At 33.9% G+C, this 14,727-nt stretch overlaps 2 protein-coding genes across 3 annotated transcripts; both read left to right on the plus strand.

Annotated features, from left to right (window-relative positions):
• The first annotated feature begins 1,755 nt into the window (after positions 1–1,755).
• On the plus strand, positions 1,756–8,413 carry EIF3A (eukaryotic translation initiation factor 3A). Of its 2 annotated transcripts, none has more exons than XM_020355868.3 (14): positions 1,756–1,911; positions 2,487–2,559; positions 2,692–3,173; positions 3,690–3,905; positions 4,018–4,386; positions 4,485–4,514; positions 5,241–5,468; positions 5,586–5,747; positions 6,027–6,248; positions 6,453–6,659; positions 6,736–6,942; positions 7,034–7,114; positions 7,381–7,582; positions 7,774–8,413. In XM_020355868.3, the coding sequence occupies exons 2-14, from the start codon at positions 2,514–2,516 to the stop codon at positions 8,193–8,195; spliced, it is 2,874 nt and encodes a 957-aa protein (XP_020211457.1). In that variant the 5' UTR covers positions 1,756–1,911; positions 2,487–2,513; the 3' UTR covers positions 8,196–8,413. The 2 variants fall into 2 exon arrangements, with proteins under 2 accessions (XP_020211457.1, XP_020211458.1); XM_020355869.3 differs by lacking the exon at positions 1,756–1,911 and adding an exon at positions 1,934–2,074.
• Positions 8,414–10,096: 1,683 nt separating this feature from the next.
• On the plus strand, positions 10,097–14,464 carry LOC109797998 (Major facilitator superfamily protein). Its single transcript, XM_020358185.2, has 10 exons — positions 10,097–10,491; positions 10,576–10,739; positions 11,882–11,945; positions 12,031–12,144; positions 12,236–12,283; positions 12,854–13,110; positions 13,225–13,315; positions 13,480–13,592; positions 13,698–13,821; positions 14,054–14,464. The coding sequence occupies exons 1-10, from the start codon at positions 10,249–10,251 to the stop codon at positions 14,243–14,245; spliced, it is 1,410 nt and encodes a 469-aa protein (XP_020213774.1). The 5' UTR covers positions 10,097–10,248; the 3' UTR covers positions 14,246–14,464.
• The last annotated feature ends 263 nt before the right edge of the window (positions 14,465–14,727 follow it).

Consider the following 14,727-nt stretch of genomic DNA (forward strand, 5'->3'; position numbering starts at 1 on the left):
TGAAACGAATTGAAGTGTGTTGGAAATGAATAAAAGGTGAATGTCACAATAAACATTGAACTCTAGGTAAAAAAGCTCTCCAATGAAATACAATAAACCTTGGAATTCAGAGGAAATGACAAAAAGATCTTCGTTACACTTCCAATAATATTCCTAAACTCCTAAAGAAGACTCACTTTAATCTTCTAATTCCAGACCTAAAAAATTACACAACTTCTTACTTATATACTTATTTAGTTCAGATTTCAAACTCTTTATACCTGGTTAAACTTAATTTTTTTTAATAATTTTTATCTTATGTGTTTATTTAAACTATTTTTTTTTAAAAAGTAATTCCTATGTAATTTTAATTTTTTTTATAAAAAATATGTCTATTTTTTAAATTTAAACAAGGAGATCAATATATAGAGTATAATTCTTTATTTATATAACTAAAATTTATAACAATAAGTTAATAATTTTGAATATATAAATTATATTTTAGATCTTTAATAAACAATTTATATTTATTTTTACGTTATTTCGCACTGTATTGTACAATTCCTTTATTTGTGTATTTGTGGGATTGATTTATTTCTCATACGATAAATAATTTAATTATAGAATGAATTTATACTTATGCCTAGATCTCGGATAAATGAAAATTTTATTTGATACTAAATTTATTTTAAATTATTAATTTTTTTTGAAAATATATAAAATAAATATTAAAATAGTGTATTTAAATAGATAGATTAAATAAAAATGGAAACAAATTTAAAAGATATACAAATTAAAAATATCAAAGTAAATATTAAATTAATGCAAATGGATTGTATATTATATTCATAAAAAATTCAAATAATAATGAATTAGAAAAAAATGTGAGAAGAATGAAACATTTAAACATAACTATTTTTTAAAAATAATATTTTAACTATAAGATAATACTTGTCTTATGATCTTACAATTTTTGAGTTAAAATATGTTTAGTATAAGATGTTAAAGAGACACAAATATTTTCAAGTTATTTATCTTGACTTATAAGTGATGTAAGATTTTTTAATATATTAAAAAAAATGATTGTTTTAAATCAAGAAAGTCAAAAGTTAATTATTCAATATGATTTTTATTAAGAAATTAATTTTTCCTAATAGATATCGTTTTATATACATCAACATGAAAAATAAACTCTAACAACATACTTAATGAAATGGTTGATTTAATAAATAAATGAATTGCAAAAAAAAAAATATAAAGAAAAAACTAAAAAATAAAATTATATTTTAGTTTGTTTGCTTGAATAAAGTGAAACAGAGAAATACATTTAAAAGGTGAAATAAATGTCTTTAATAGGAAAAAAGACATGATACTTTTGTGTGTGGAACTTATTGACATATTACTTGTATACTATGATGATGTACAATGTGGTGATAAAACCTAAAACACTCATTCTTTTATTATATATATATATATATATATATATATATATATATATATATATATATATATATAATGGTAATTATTATAAGAAAACAAATGATAAAATATTAACGAGTATTGAAACTAAGAAATAATGTTAAAAATAAAATTGTTATTTGACTTAATTATATATTTCAGCATACATACATCTCAATTCTCAAATATACAACACTCCAAAATTAAAATGACAATTCAAATCAAACGTTCAGTGTTTTTTTTTTTTTTTTTTTTGGTATGGATGGAAGCACATGAACACAGAAAAGAGAGAGGCCGCAGAAAATAAGAGTGGAGTGAAGTCGGGCCAACCCAATAAAAAGGCCCATTGATTTAGAATTTAGAATAGACAGTCGAAAGAAACTCTACTTGCTTGTGTTCCCATCGTCTTCTAGGGTAACCACGGCGCCACTCCACCAACTGCGCCCATTCACAACCATTCTCTTCTCTTCCCAGGTTCTCCTTTTTCTCCTTTCTATCTCTATCTCTCCCTATATCTTTTCTCCGCCGTTTTGAAACCCTATCGCTATATGTGACTCTGCACATTCGCCACTGGCAGTGACGGTGGCGCACGATAAAATCGTCTTTCGCCTTTTCGATTCACCAGATCCCGATAATCGTAAATCCTTGTTTGTTCTATTTGGTCCTACAACTGTAACAGTCTTTCTAGTTTTAATGATGCTCAATTCGTGTTTTTATCTGCTGTTTAAACGCTTTTGGCTTCCTTTATTCGCTGATTCAATTGTCGTATTTGTGAATCTGTGTTTTCTTTTTCAACGTCGATGCAACGGTTTTGTTGTTAATGGTTAATCCAGCTCGCTCAGCTAAGCGAACCAAGGCAATTTTGATCGATTCTGTTTATGAATGTTCTCCCAATGTTTTGATTCCAATTTCACTGTGAACCATTGTGTAGACAATTAGACAATTCCACTTTAGATGTGTCTTATATTGTTTTGGCTGAAGTTTAATTTAATTTTTCTTCGTTGTTATTTGTCATTCTTATCTGTTGATTTTTATGTGTATTTGAACAGGGGAGCCGATTCTTGTGAGTTTTCAATATGACGTCGTTCTTGAAGCCTGAGAATGCTCTTAAAAGAGCGGAAGGTTTGTTCAAGAGAATGATTATCTTCCTTTTGTAATTTGTGTTGTTTTTTCCCTTTGTTTCTAAAACTTGATTTCATTTGTGGTATATGTAATGATGCAATTGAGTGATTATACGTTAAATTATATGTGCAGAATTAATCAATGTTGGGCAGAAGCAGGATGCTTTGCAGACACTTCATGACCTCATTACTTCGAAGAGATACAGAGCATGGCAGAAGACACTTGAAAGGATTATGTTCAAGTATGTAGAACTGTGTGTAGACATGCGCAAAGGACGGTTTGCAAAAGATGGGCTCATTCAGTACAGGATCATATGTCAGCAAGTGAATGTTAGTTCGCTGGAAGAGGTTATCAAGCATTTCATGCACCTTTCAACTGAAAAGGCTGAACAAGCTCGTAGCCAGGCTCAGGCGTTAGAAGAAGCCCTTGATGTTGATGATTTAGAGGCAGATAAAAGGCCAGAGGACCTCATGTTGAGCTATGTCAGTGGTGAGAAAGGAAAAGACAGATCTGATAGGGAGCTTGTCACTCCATGGTTTAAATTTCTTTGGGAAACATACAGAACAGTGCTTGAAATATTGCGGAACAACTCAAAACTGGAAGCCTTATATGCTGTAATCTTTCTTCTTCTCTCTCATTTTCCATCTTTTTCATGTTATAGTGGCTTCATATGTAGCTGTTTAATTTTAAAAAAATCTCATTCTTTAGCTATCAATAGTTTTGGTTTAATGTTTGACTACAGATGATGCCTCACTTGACACTTGCTATTTGTTGTTATAATTTGATGAGGAATTATTCTGTGTGTGTGTGTGAGAGTGGGGTTTAGGTGATCTTGAGTTACTGACAAATATGTGCCTCTGTGGTAGCATTAATTTTTCACATTCATGTTTTGTATACTTCAGTGTTTCTGAATTTTACAGTGTTACTAAATTTAGACATTTAACAGTGGCATGCATTCCTTAGTAGTAGTAATTAATCAATTAGTTATGGGTATTGTTGTTCTTATCGTATTCTTATTTTTCTTTGTTGCTTTCAAATGTCATATGCTTCTTTATAATTATAATAATTTAAGGATGATCATTTGCTTTTTATAATCTTGAATTTTAAATAGATTCTGATGCCATGTGCAGATGACAGCTCACCGAGCTTTCCAGTTCTGTAAGCAATATAAACGAACAACAGAGTTCCGCAGACTGTGTGAAATCATAAGAAACCATTTGGCCAATCTGAATAAATACCGTGACCAACGAGATCGTCCTGATCTTTCAGCTCCTGAAAGCTTGCAGCTATATCTTGATACAAGATTTGAGCAGCTGAAAATTGCCACTGAACTTGAACTCTGGCAGGTTGGCCATTTCTCCTTTTTGTTTTTGCAACTATTACATGTTTGTTTTTTTAATGTTTTAAGTCATGATTGTTTTTTGGCAATAAAACCTGACATTTTGTCTTTGCATGCAGGAAGCCTTCAGATCAGTGGAGGATATACATGGACTGATGTGCATGGTCAAGAAAACGCCCAAACCATCTTTGATGGTTGTCTACTATGTGAAGCTGACAGAAATATTTTGGATCTCATCCAGTCATCTTTATCATGCATATGCATGGTTCAGGCTCTTTTTGTTACAAAAAAGCTTCAATAAGAATCTGAGTCAGAAGGATTTGCAATTAATAGCTTCATCTGTTGTTCTGGCTGCACTTTCAGTGCCTCCTCATGATCGCACCTATGGTGCATCTCATTTGGAACTGGAGCATGAAAAAGAGAGAAATTTGAGGATGGCTAATCTTATTGGCTTTAATCTTGAAACTAAACCTGAAAGCAGAGAAATGGTATTTTATTTCCCCTCAGTTGTTCTCCAGAGATAGGATACACGTCTGTTTTGTAAATCTTACTATTTGTTTCTGTTTATTTTTTGAATTGTCCCCAGCTCTCAAGGTCATCACTTCTTGCTGAACTGGTAAGATATTCTCTTTAATGTTGTCTTTTTATAATTTTTTTAAATGTATGTTTGTGCATTTGCTGCATTTCACTTTTCTTGAGTTTGAGTGCTCTATGAATTCCTTCTTTTAGCACTGCCCTTTTTAATATGTGAATAAGATCTTGGTGGATGCTTTTGTAGTTACCATATTTTCGCATGGATGATGTGTGGAGCAGGGTTTCAGTTAATTTAGGATGTCTACCTTTTCTGATTAACTTTGGTTTTGGGTTATAGGTTTAGTTTATTTGAATGTGCCAAATTACAAATATATCTTTCTCTTTTATGTTGTAGCCCATGTCATGTTTTTTGCGCACATCAATATTCACGGTCATTTATCTGTATTTCACCTGTTACCTGTAAATAGTTGCTGCATGGTAATCATTTTAACATCAATATTCCTTCAGTGTTATGACTGTTTAGAGAATGGAGAGTAGATAAAAGTAAGAGAATATAAAGTATTGTTAGTGGGATGTTACTTGTTGAGGCAATAAATACTAACCAAAAACTACTATATATGTTTATATTCTAGGTAGTATACTACACTACTATTCAATTTCATTTTGTCTTAAATTGTATAGAGCCTATTCATTATGTGGTTTGGAGGTTGAGTGGACTCGGTTACCATAACTAATGCCAAATTAAAGGCAATCTTTTCAAAATATTGTTGGTAGAGTCGGTCTAATTTTTGTGTCTGTTGGATTATAGGCATCGAAGGGGGTGATGTCTTGTGTAACTCAGGAAGTGAAGGACATTTATCATCTTTTGGAACATGAATTTTATCCCTCAGATCTTGCATTAAAAGCGCTGCCCTTGTTAACTAAAATCTCAAAGTTAGGAGGCAAGCTTTCTTCTGCTTCATCTGTTCCAGAGGTGCAATTGTCTCAGTATGTCCCATCATTGGAAAGGCTAGCTACCATGAGGTTGCTGCAGCAGGTGTAGTTTCTTTGTTCAGCTCTTTTATTTTGGATGTTTATTTCTGTGAGTAAATGTATTTTTCCTTCTGTTCAGTTATGATTATGCTTGCTAACAAGTTGCCTCCTGGTCTTCTAGGTGTCTAATGTGTACCAGACAATGAAGATTGAGACCTTATCCGGAATGATTCCCTTCTTTGATTTTTCTGTAGTGGAAAAGATTTCTGTGGATGCTGTTAAGCAGAAGTTTGTATCAATGAAAGTTGATCACATGAAAAATGTTGTGATTTTTTGCAAGACGGTATGTTTCTGTTCATTCTAGTGTGGTTGCCTCCCTTTAAAATTTATGATGCAGTAGGGATTTTTTGTTGTTGTTTGGTCTAAACTCATCTAAGTAACTTTGCAGATACAATTGTGCTGATTAATTGTGTTTCTGCAGAAGTGTTATACCATGTAGTTTTAAGATGAATTTTGATAACAATGTTCTAAAATGTGTAGAATTATTTTAATTGTATCTCAGCACAGGTTCTGCCTGAATTTATCAATTGTTCTTATGTCAATTGCTTGATTTCTAATGCAGAGTCTTGAGTCTGATGGCTTAAGGGATCACTTGGCCAATTTTGCTGAACAATTAAATAAAGCAAGACAAATGATTTATCCTCCTGATAAGAAACCGTCAAAACTTGGAGCTTTACTTCCAACTTTGACAGAAGTTGTGGCCAAAGAACACAAGAGGCTTCTTGCTAGAAAATCAATCATTGAGAAGAGGAAAGAAGAACAAGAACGACAGCTTCTTGAAATGGTATAATTTTAGGAATTGTAACGTTTTTTCACACTGCCTGCTTAATTTTGGGTAATTTTTTTTTAATGTTCTCTTAGGAGGCTCTGAAAATGGTTCTTTCTCTAAAATAAATTATTCCAAGAATGCACTTTCTATTAATGTTGGATGTTAAGAATTATTTTTTTTTGTAATGATTAAACCTTTTCCTTTATATTTTATTTAAAGGAACGGGAGGAGGAGTCAAAAAGGCTAAGACTCCAGAAAATAACTGAAGAAGCCGAACAAAGACGGCTTGCCACTGAGTATGAGCAGAGGAAAAATCAGAGGATTCTCAGGGAGATAGAGGAAAGAGAAAATGAAGAAGCTCAAGCTTTACTCCAGGAAGCTGAAAAGCGTATCAAAAAGAAGGGGAAAAAGCCAATCATTGAGGGGGTAAGTTGAAGTCTGCCTTCCATTAAATTTTTGATTTGTTGAGTCTGCAAATGCTGATGATAAACCTTATTTGTAGGAAAAAATTACCAAACAGACCTTGATGGAGTTGACTTTAACTGAACAACTCCGCGAAAGGCAGGAAATGGAAAAGAAACTGCAGAAGTTAGCAAAAACCATGGATTATTTGGAAAGGGCAAAAAGAGAAGAGGCTGCTCCGCTGATTGAAGCTGCATATCAACAGCGTCTAGTGGAAGAGAGACTTCTTCATGAGCGTGAGCAACAGGTATGTGTTGGTTGTAGTAATTGAGTGATTTCATTGTGCCCAGATCTTTACCTCCCACAACTCCATTTGAACCAATTTGTGTCTTACGCAGCAAGAGGTTGAAGTGAGCAAACAAAGGCACGAGGGAGATCTCAAGGAGAAGGAGAGGCTTATTCGAATGATGGGCAATAAGGTTATTATCCAAAATCTCTTTAGCTTTTCTGTTTCTTGGCAATCATCGAAGGCAAAATGTGTTTTCTATCCTTTTGTCTATTTCAAACATTTTTGGCAGATGTTACAGGCTATTTGACTTGAGACCTGTTGTTGACTATAAGATAGTCATTTGACACCAGATTATTAGAACGATCATTATCTAATTTAGCTAATAAAAATTACTCTCTGTTTCTTTACCAGCCTTGCACTCTGGCTGATATCTTTGTCTTGTGATTGATTATGCAGGAGATATATCAAGAGAGAGTTGTGAGTCACCGGCAAGCAGAGTTTGACAGATTGAGAAGAGAACGAGAGGAGAGAATCTCTAGGATTTTACAGTCCAGGAGACAGGAGAGGGAAAAAATGAGGAAGTTTAAGTATTATCTCAAGTTAGAAGAAGAGAGACAACAAAAATTGCGTGAGGAGGAGGAAGCCCGGAAGCGGGAAGGTAATCTTTTATTTATTTAACTTCATTTTTTTAATTTCACTAAGATCGTCATATTTTGCTTTTCACTTTTTGTATTCCATTCTTCGATGGGAAATTCATATTTCACTTTATACATACTATCTTTTTACACACAATGTAGTAGTAAGCCTATCGTTTGTATTTTTCTAATTTTTGGTTTCTTTGTTATTCAGAGGCTGAAAGGAAAAAGAAGGAAGAGACCGAACGCTTAGCAAAATTGGCTGAGATAGCTGAAAAACAGAGGCAAAGAGAGAGGGAACTTGAGGAAAAGGAGAGACAAAGGAGAGAAGCATTGTTGGGCAGAGCTGCGGAACCAGCTCCTCCTGCCCGTCCATTGGAATCGGGATCTGCTGCTGCTGCCGCCCCTGCTGCTGCTGCTGCTGCTGCCGCAGCTCCAAATCCAGGGAAATACGTCCCTAAGTTCAGGCGAGAGAGAACTGAAAGCACAGGAGCTGCTCCTCCCCCTGAAACAGACCGCTGGAGTAACAGCAGGCCAGATGGTGGGTGGCGTGGTGATGATCGTAGAACCTCGTTTGGTTCTGGTGGGGGTTCAAGGTCATCTTCTACTTGGTCATCTTCTAGGAATGCCCGTTGATCATTTTGTGCCCTTATTTATTGCTGGTGACTTTTGGGAGTTCTTTGTACTTTTCCCAGTTTAGGTTCCAGAATTCTTTTTGATGCCGAGTTCTTAAATTTATTATCTTTTTATTGCGCACGAAGTCCTCTGTTGGGTTGAGGAACATGCCAAGAAAATTTTCTATTTATGATCGAGTGGATTGCATATGGTAATCGAAATTTTAATTTAGACGAGTACTTCCGACTTATATTATCTACTTGTTGGTATTTAGTTTGGCAATCGTAGAACTAGAAAGTGATCTGTAGCCTTAGTTTGTGGTTTTGTATTCAGCTTTACTTATATTTGATATTCGAAACCTGTCGTTGCCATTAATTTCTAGTGTATTTGAAATTTGACCTCCATTGCTCCTGCGCCTGGAGAAAAAAAAACGAAAAATCGAAGAGAAAGATGAGAGTAAGCCAAGTTTTAAAGTGAGATAGAGGCTGAAGAGGATTCCGCTGTACTGGAACCAGAATTCCAGATCCCGAATATTCATGAATCTGTTTTTTAATCCTGGGATATGCAATATGTATGAGTAATATTCAGTAGAATATAGGACTAACCTAAAAGCTAGGCGTTGCTATTTAGGCAAGTGAATCTAATGATAACGAACCCATCATTCTTCCTCGTAGAACTGTCCTATTCCTGTATACATTTTTATTATTGAAAGAATGGTCATTGCCTTACTTTCCAATGGTAATAGTAGACACTGTTCCAACTTTTCTAGTCCAAAATTTATTTTTCATGATCCATATTTTATACACTAACTAATATTCAATCCAAATAATAAATTCACAAGCTACTTGGGTTTGTCTTGGTAAATGTGTAAGGACTTTTTTTTTCTTTTGGTTCGTTCCTGAAGTATTAACTGCCGATAGCAGTGATTAATCTCCTTGTTATGTTGGAGGCACCTTGGTGGGATAGCTGGTCCTAAGATTTAACGCGGTTGCATACACAAGGCAAGATTCGAACTTCTGATCTTGTTTAAGCGTGGATCAACCCTTACTACTAAACTACACGCTTGGGGTTAAATGTGTAAGGACTTGAGTTCCTTGTCTTTGTAATATTTTTTTTATGAATAAAAAAATACTAAATCAACAAGTTATATGGAATTTCATTCTTTCTTCCAATAAAATTACATAATAAAGGAACTTTTCTTACATAATTATTTTGGAATTACGATTTATTTTTATACTTAAAGTTATGATTTCTAATAAATTTTAATCTACAATACTGAAGAGGGATTGATAATATTCTTATATTAAATATTAGGTAAAATTATTTTATATAGTCAATTAATTATGATATATATATATATATATATATATATATATATATATATAAATAAAAAAACTAGTGGTTATATGTGTTACATATAATTTTTTTTATATTGAATAATGGTGTAAAAGCGATTATATACTATTTATCTCTGTAATTATTGAATAATGGTGTAAAAGCGATTATATACTATTTCCTCTTTTACTGGATAAGGATTTCTATTTTCTTTAAAATAAAAAGTTGGATTAAAATATTTTGAAAAAATAAATACCTTAATTTTAATGATCTTACTTAAATAATTGTTGAAAGAGATTTTAAAAGAAATATCTTTCATTTTTTTTCGTTGCTTTCTGTCTTTTTCAGCTATCCGTTTTTACCCTCTTCTTCTTAATGTTATCTCTGTTTTTTTTTTTTTTTTTTTTTCGAATAATTTCTTCTGAAATAAAAGAAATGAAAATCATAAAATAATTTACGCCTAATTTTTAAAAATATGTTTTAAAACAAAAAAAACATTTATGATGTCATAATTGGGACCAGATCCAATTATGAGAAGACCACTTTTTCCCGCAATCAATGGATAGAAGAATCTCAGGATGGTATCTAATTTATCTATTGTTTTGGTAGCCCAACGGCGAGTCATGACATAAGTCACTCAACAAAACAAACTGTGGCGGTATTTTAATCTCTGAGATGCGTCTTGTAGCGTGCGAAATTGGGGCCGGCTACACTCTTTTTGTGATTGGACGTTACTCTCATGACGTCTGACGAAAGCAAATTTAAAAATATTTATAGCCATCCATCCAGCAATCGGGAGATACAATTTCAATCAATGGCGCTCGCAGTTCCCGGCGACGAAGAAACGCCACTCGTCGGCGGCGACACACTCGAATCGCCCAAGAGCCACCACACGAGGGATATTCACATCTTGAGCTTCGCCTTTCTCTTAGTTTTTCTCTCCTTCGGTGCTGCTCAGAATTTGCAGAGCACTTTAAACACTGTCAGTCTCTCTCTCTCTCTCTCTTTCGATTTTTCAGTTTTTGGATTTTATTGTATCTTTATTGGTGTTTGAATTTGAATTCAGGAGGATGACTTGGGTACCACATCGCTTGGGATCCTCTATTTGTCTTTCACATTCTTCTCCGTGGTTGCTTCCTTGGTGGTGAGAGTTCTCGGCGCCAAAAACGCTTTGCTTATTGGGACAACTGGCTATGTGCTTTATGTGGCTGCCAACTTGAAGCCTACTTGGTCATAGTTACTATTCATCTTGCTTTTGTGTTTTTATTTACTTTGCTGCTCTATAAAACATCACTAGTACTTTGTTTGATGGATTTAATATGGATTATATGCGTTTTTGGATCTTGAGGATTTGGTCAAACTTAGTCTTAGTACCTTTACTTTAAAATCCATAAATTAGAGTTAGAGTTCTACTATGTTAATGAAGTCTGCATTAAATTGCAAATGCATATTAGTAAGATAAAACTCTAATTTTGATCGTAGATCACCTACACATAAGGAAATGTACCCAAATTTTGTCCTTTTTGATATATGGTTGTGGTATGGGTGGAATTGTGTGTTGAGTTTTGAGAGTAACATAAGATTAGTTCTAGTTACGAGTGTACATGTTACGGTCCAACATATGCCTCTAAATCAACTATTTGATTTAGTGCTCAATCTATTATTATAAGGAGACTGTTTAGATAAACTTCTTTAGAAATACTAAAAGTCCGCTCACATAGAAGAAGAGTTCAAGGAAGCAAATAGGCCCAAACGTAACAAGAGGCTCAGCTGGCTTGATAACTTCATTAAATATTTTAAGAGTTTCTTTATTATGTTTCATTTATTTTGTTTACTGTTGGTGTAATGGCACTTTAGTCTCCAACTTGTTTTAAAAAGGGCTAAGGTTTCCCTTGACCGATATGATAAATGAAGTGTATGCACTAGATATTTGTAGTATTTTTATTATCGTTAGAGTCTTCCTTTTAGCATTCGTAGATAGGTCTACTCCTATCAAACACTTTCAGAAAAAAAAAAGGAAAAAAAAAGAGAAAAAATGAAATGTTTCTTCATAAGCTAAATCTAACTTATGCGTAAGTTAATAAGTTTTTGGAGAAATTAATATGAGAGAATTTCTACTAATTATCTTATGCACAAGTGTTTATGAAGAAACTTTTTTTTTTCTTCTTCTTATTTTTCTCTCCTAGAAGTCCTTTTGAAGAAATTTATCCAAACATGCCTTTTATCTATGGAGTGTAAACTTAATGGGCAAACCTGTTCATAGATATGCTATTATATCTGAGTATCATTTCTGTTTTACCTTATGACTATGTATGCTGTCATAATGCAAATTTATTATGCATATCCTTGACCATTGAGGGATCTTTCTGCAGGTATACATTGGTTCCTGCTTCTGTGTATCTTGGGTTTTGTGCTTCCATAATATGGGTTGGAGAGGTACATTAACATGTCAAGGTTTTATGGCTCCTTCAAATTGTCATTAGTCTTCTGTATCTTTATTGACCGTAGTTTGACTTGCCAGGGAACATATCTCACTTCTGCTGCACGCAGCCATGCTACAGATAACAACTTGCATGAAGGTGCAGTAATTGGTGACTTCAATGGGGAATTCTGGGCTGTGTATGCACTCCACCAGGTGATCATATTATTTTTTACTATTGATCACTTTGTTGTTTTTTAATCTCTTTTAAAATTTGAAATTGATTGAGAAAATACCTGTTTTGCAGTTTATTGGAAATCTTATTACATTTTTTGTACTGAGCGATGATGAGCAGGTATGTGGTGATTAGTCTTCACATGTGGCATATTTTCTTTTAATCTTTTTGTTTTAACTATCAGTTCATGTTAGCTACTGTGAATGAAGAATATCCTCTTGTGACATTTCTTCAGAAAAGGAAGCAACTTAAACTATATGATTGATGGAACTCTAGGTCCAAATTGTTGAATTCAAATAGTATAAACTTTTCTACTAAAGAAGTTCTTAACTTGTGATAGACCACTATTTATCTAGCACTCCTCTTTATCGAGTATTAGGCTTGTTTTGATTTTAAAACTAAACACTAGTAATGGTTTTCCAAGAAGGCTCATGGTGTTCACACGGTAGTTTGGCATTTCCATGTTATGTTTTTAATTTCCTTTTTGTTTTTTTTAAAATGTTTGATTAATATGTGAAAAATGTTAATTTGTATAGGCAAAATATTTCAAGGGAATGTAAATATGAGCTCCGGTTTTCCTTGTACCCCTTCAACAACAAATTATCATCTCACATGCTAACAAGTTTTGAGTTTTGGATTCAAAATATATTACACATTTTCAGGATTTGATTTTGTTTCTCATCACTGCAGGAGGGAATGTCCAAAGGCTCAACATTATTGTTTGCTGTATTCCTTATCATTATGACCTTTGGTGCAATACTAATGTGCTTCTTGCGCAAACGGCGTGCTAATAGTAAGGGACAGCATGAGCTTTCAGGTGCAGATGCTGGTGCGTGTGCGTCCTTGAAGTCTCTATCTAAATCACTTGCAAATGCATTGTCTGATGTTAAGATGTTGCTGGTCATACCCCTTATTGCATATTCTGGTCTACAGCAAGCATTTGTGTGGTAATTTCTTATGAATTGAGTCATTCATCCTTGTTGCCTTTTAATAATTCTATGATTTATGGTGTCCTTTTATTCACGTTAGATCTTGCTTGTTGATGATATACTTTTTTGTAGGGCTGAATTTACCAAGTACGTTGTGAAACCTGCAATTGGTATTTCCGGTGTGGGTAGCTCAATGGCAGCTTATGGGGCTTTTGATGGAATAGTAAGTACAGGAATGCAAAATTTGTATTTCCTTGCCATTGGTGGTTGTTTTAAATTAACTTGATTATATCATGCTAACGAGCATCTGTTTCTTATTTGCTCTTTTATTTGTTTACATTTTGAAATGACTTTAGCAACTGATACCAATATCTATGAAAATGTCAGTGTTCCTTGCTTGCTGGTCGTCTCACCTCTGGTCTCTCGTCTATTACGTCTATAGTTTCTGTTGGAGTTTTTGCTCACGCAGTCGTATTAATCTTACTTCTGCTAGATTTCAGGTCAGCAGTAGTTAATTTTGCCTGAATGAAGTTGATATTTTTTAATTTATTTCCCCCCATGTAATTTCATCTCGCCTATATCTTTCTTTGCCACTTGTGATGCAGCATAACTAGCGGATGGCTTGGTACTCTTTACATACTCTTTTTGGCTGGTTTATTGGGCATCGGTGATGGAGTTTTCATGACGCAACTTAATGCATTGATTGGAATACTATTTAAGCACGACACGGTATACAAATGTTGTCCTATTAACATGTTTACCTTGCTTGTTCATGTCTCTTTGCTGATTACCATAAATTTGATTCATAAAAATTTCACATCCCCCGGTTATTCTTCTCGCACAACTTTTTTGGAAAAACTAATTTCATTTTTTTTCTTCCTATAAATACTCGTACAGAAGTTTATCCAAATATGTCACTAGTCTAAGTCGCCTCTGATGTCAAGTATTCTTTTCCGTGCAGGAAGGGGCTTTTGCGCAGCTAAAGATATGGCAATGCGCTATAATCGCAATGGTGTTCTTTTTCGCCCCGTTGATCTCCTTCAAAGCTGTGGTTGTGATTATGCTTGCGTTCCTTTGCTTCTCATTCAGCATTTTTCTATGGCTTGCTCTGAAGGTGGGGAAGTCATCATCATCACCGTCCAACAGTCAGTGAATTTAAATCTCCTTCAACTGCAAACATTGTAGATTTTCTTATACATCCTCTGTTTGTCTTCTCGCGTGTAACACGTCCAATCGTTGGGCTATGTCTGTATTTTATGCAACGAGCTGTATAAATTAAATTGTGACAAATATCCGTGTGTTTGGTAACACATTTGTTACCACTGGACGTGGATCCGCGAAATAATTAATAGTTGCTTTTGAATTGTTTTTACGTGAATTTCTCAAAAACGTTGATCTTCAATGCTGAAGCAAACACTCATTTTTACAGTTATTCGTTAAAGAATATTTCTAGAAATAGGTACTATTTCACATGCTCAAAATTCATACGAAAATAGTTGGGGTAACTACCACATTTGTCAGATATGCTGTCAATGCGAATAGATTTCAGAATTATTCAATTGTCAGCAATCCCTCTGAAATTACTGTTCTTTCTTTTCTCTTTGGGGTATGCTGTCATTTGGGTTCTTGTCTGGA

Source organism: Cajanus cajan, chromosome 6, assembly GCF_000230855.2.
Source record: "Cajanus cajan strain Asha chromosome 6, NIPB_CcT2T_4, whole genome shotgun sequence".
Lineage (NCBI taxonomy): Eukaryota > Viridiplantae > Streptophyta > Magnoliopsida > Fabales > Fabaceae > Cajanus > Cajanus cajan.

Coding starts and splice junctions, on each gene's coding strand:
- EIF3A (XM_020355868.3), top strand. CDS start 2,514: ATGACGTCGTTCTTGAAGCCTGAGAATGCTCTTAAAAGAGCGGAAG. Junction 4,387..4,484: donor AACCTGAAAGCAGAGAAATG/GTATTTTATTTC, acceptor AATTGTCCCCAG/CTCTCAAGGTCATCACTTCT. Junction 6,660..6,735: donor AAAAGCCAATCATTGAGGGG/GTAAGTTGAAGT, acceptor CCTTATTTGTAG/GAAAAAATTACCAAACAGAC.
- LOC109797998 (XM_020358185.2), top strand. CDS start 10,249: ATGACGTCTGACGAAAGCAAATTTAAAAATATTTATAGCCATCCATCC. Junction 10,492..10,575: donor TGCAGAGCACTTTAAACACT/GTCAGTCTCTCT, acceptor ATTTGAATTCAG/GAGGATGACTTGGGTACCAC. Junction 12,284..12,853: donor TACTGAGCGATGATGAGCAG/GTATGTGGTGAT, acceptor TCATCACTGCAG/GAGGGAATGTCCAAAGGCTC.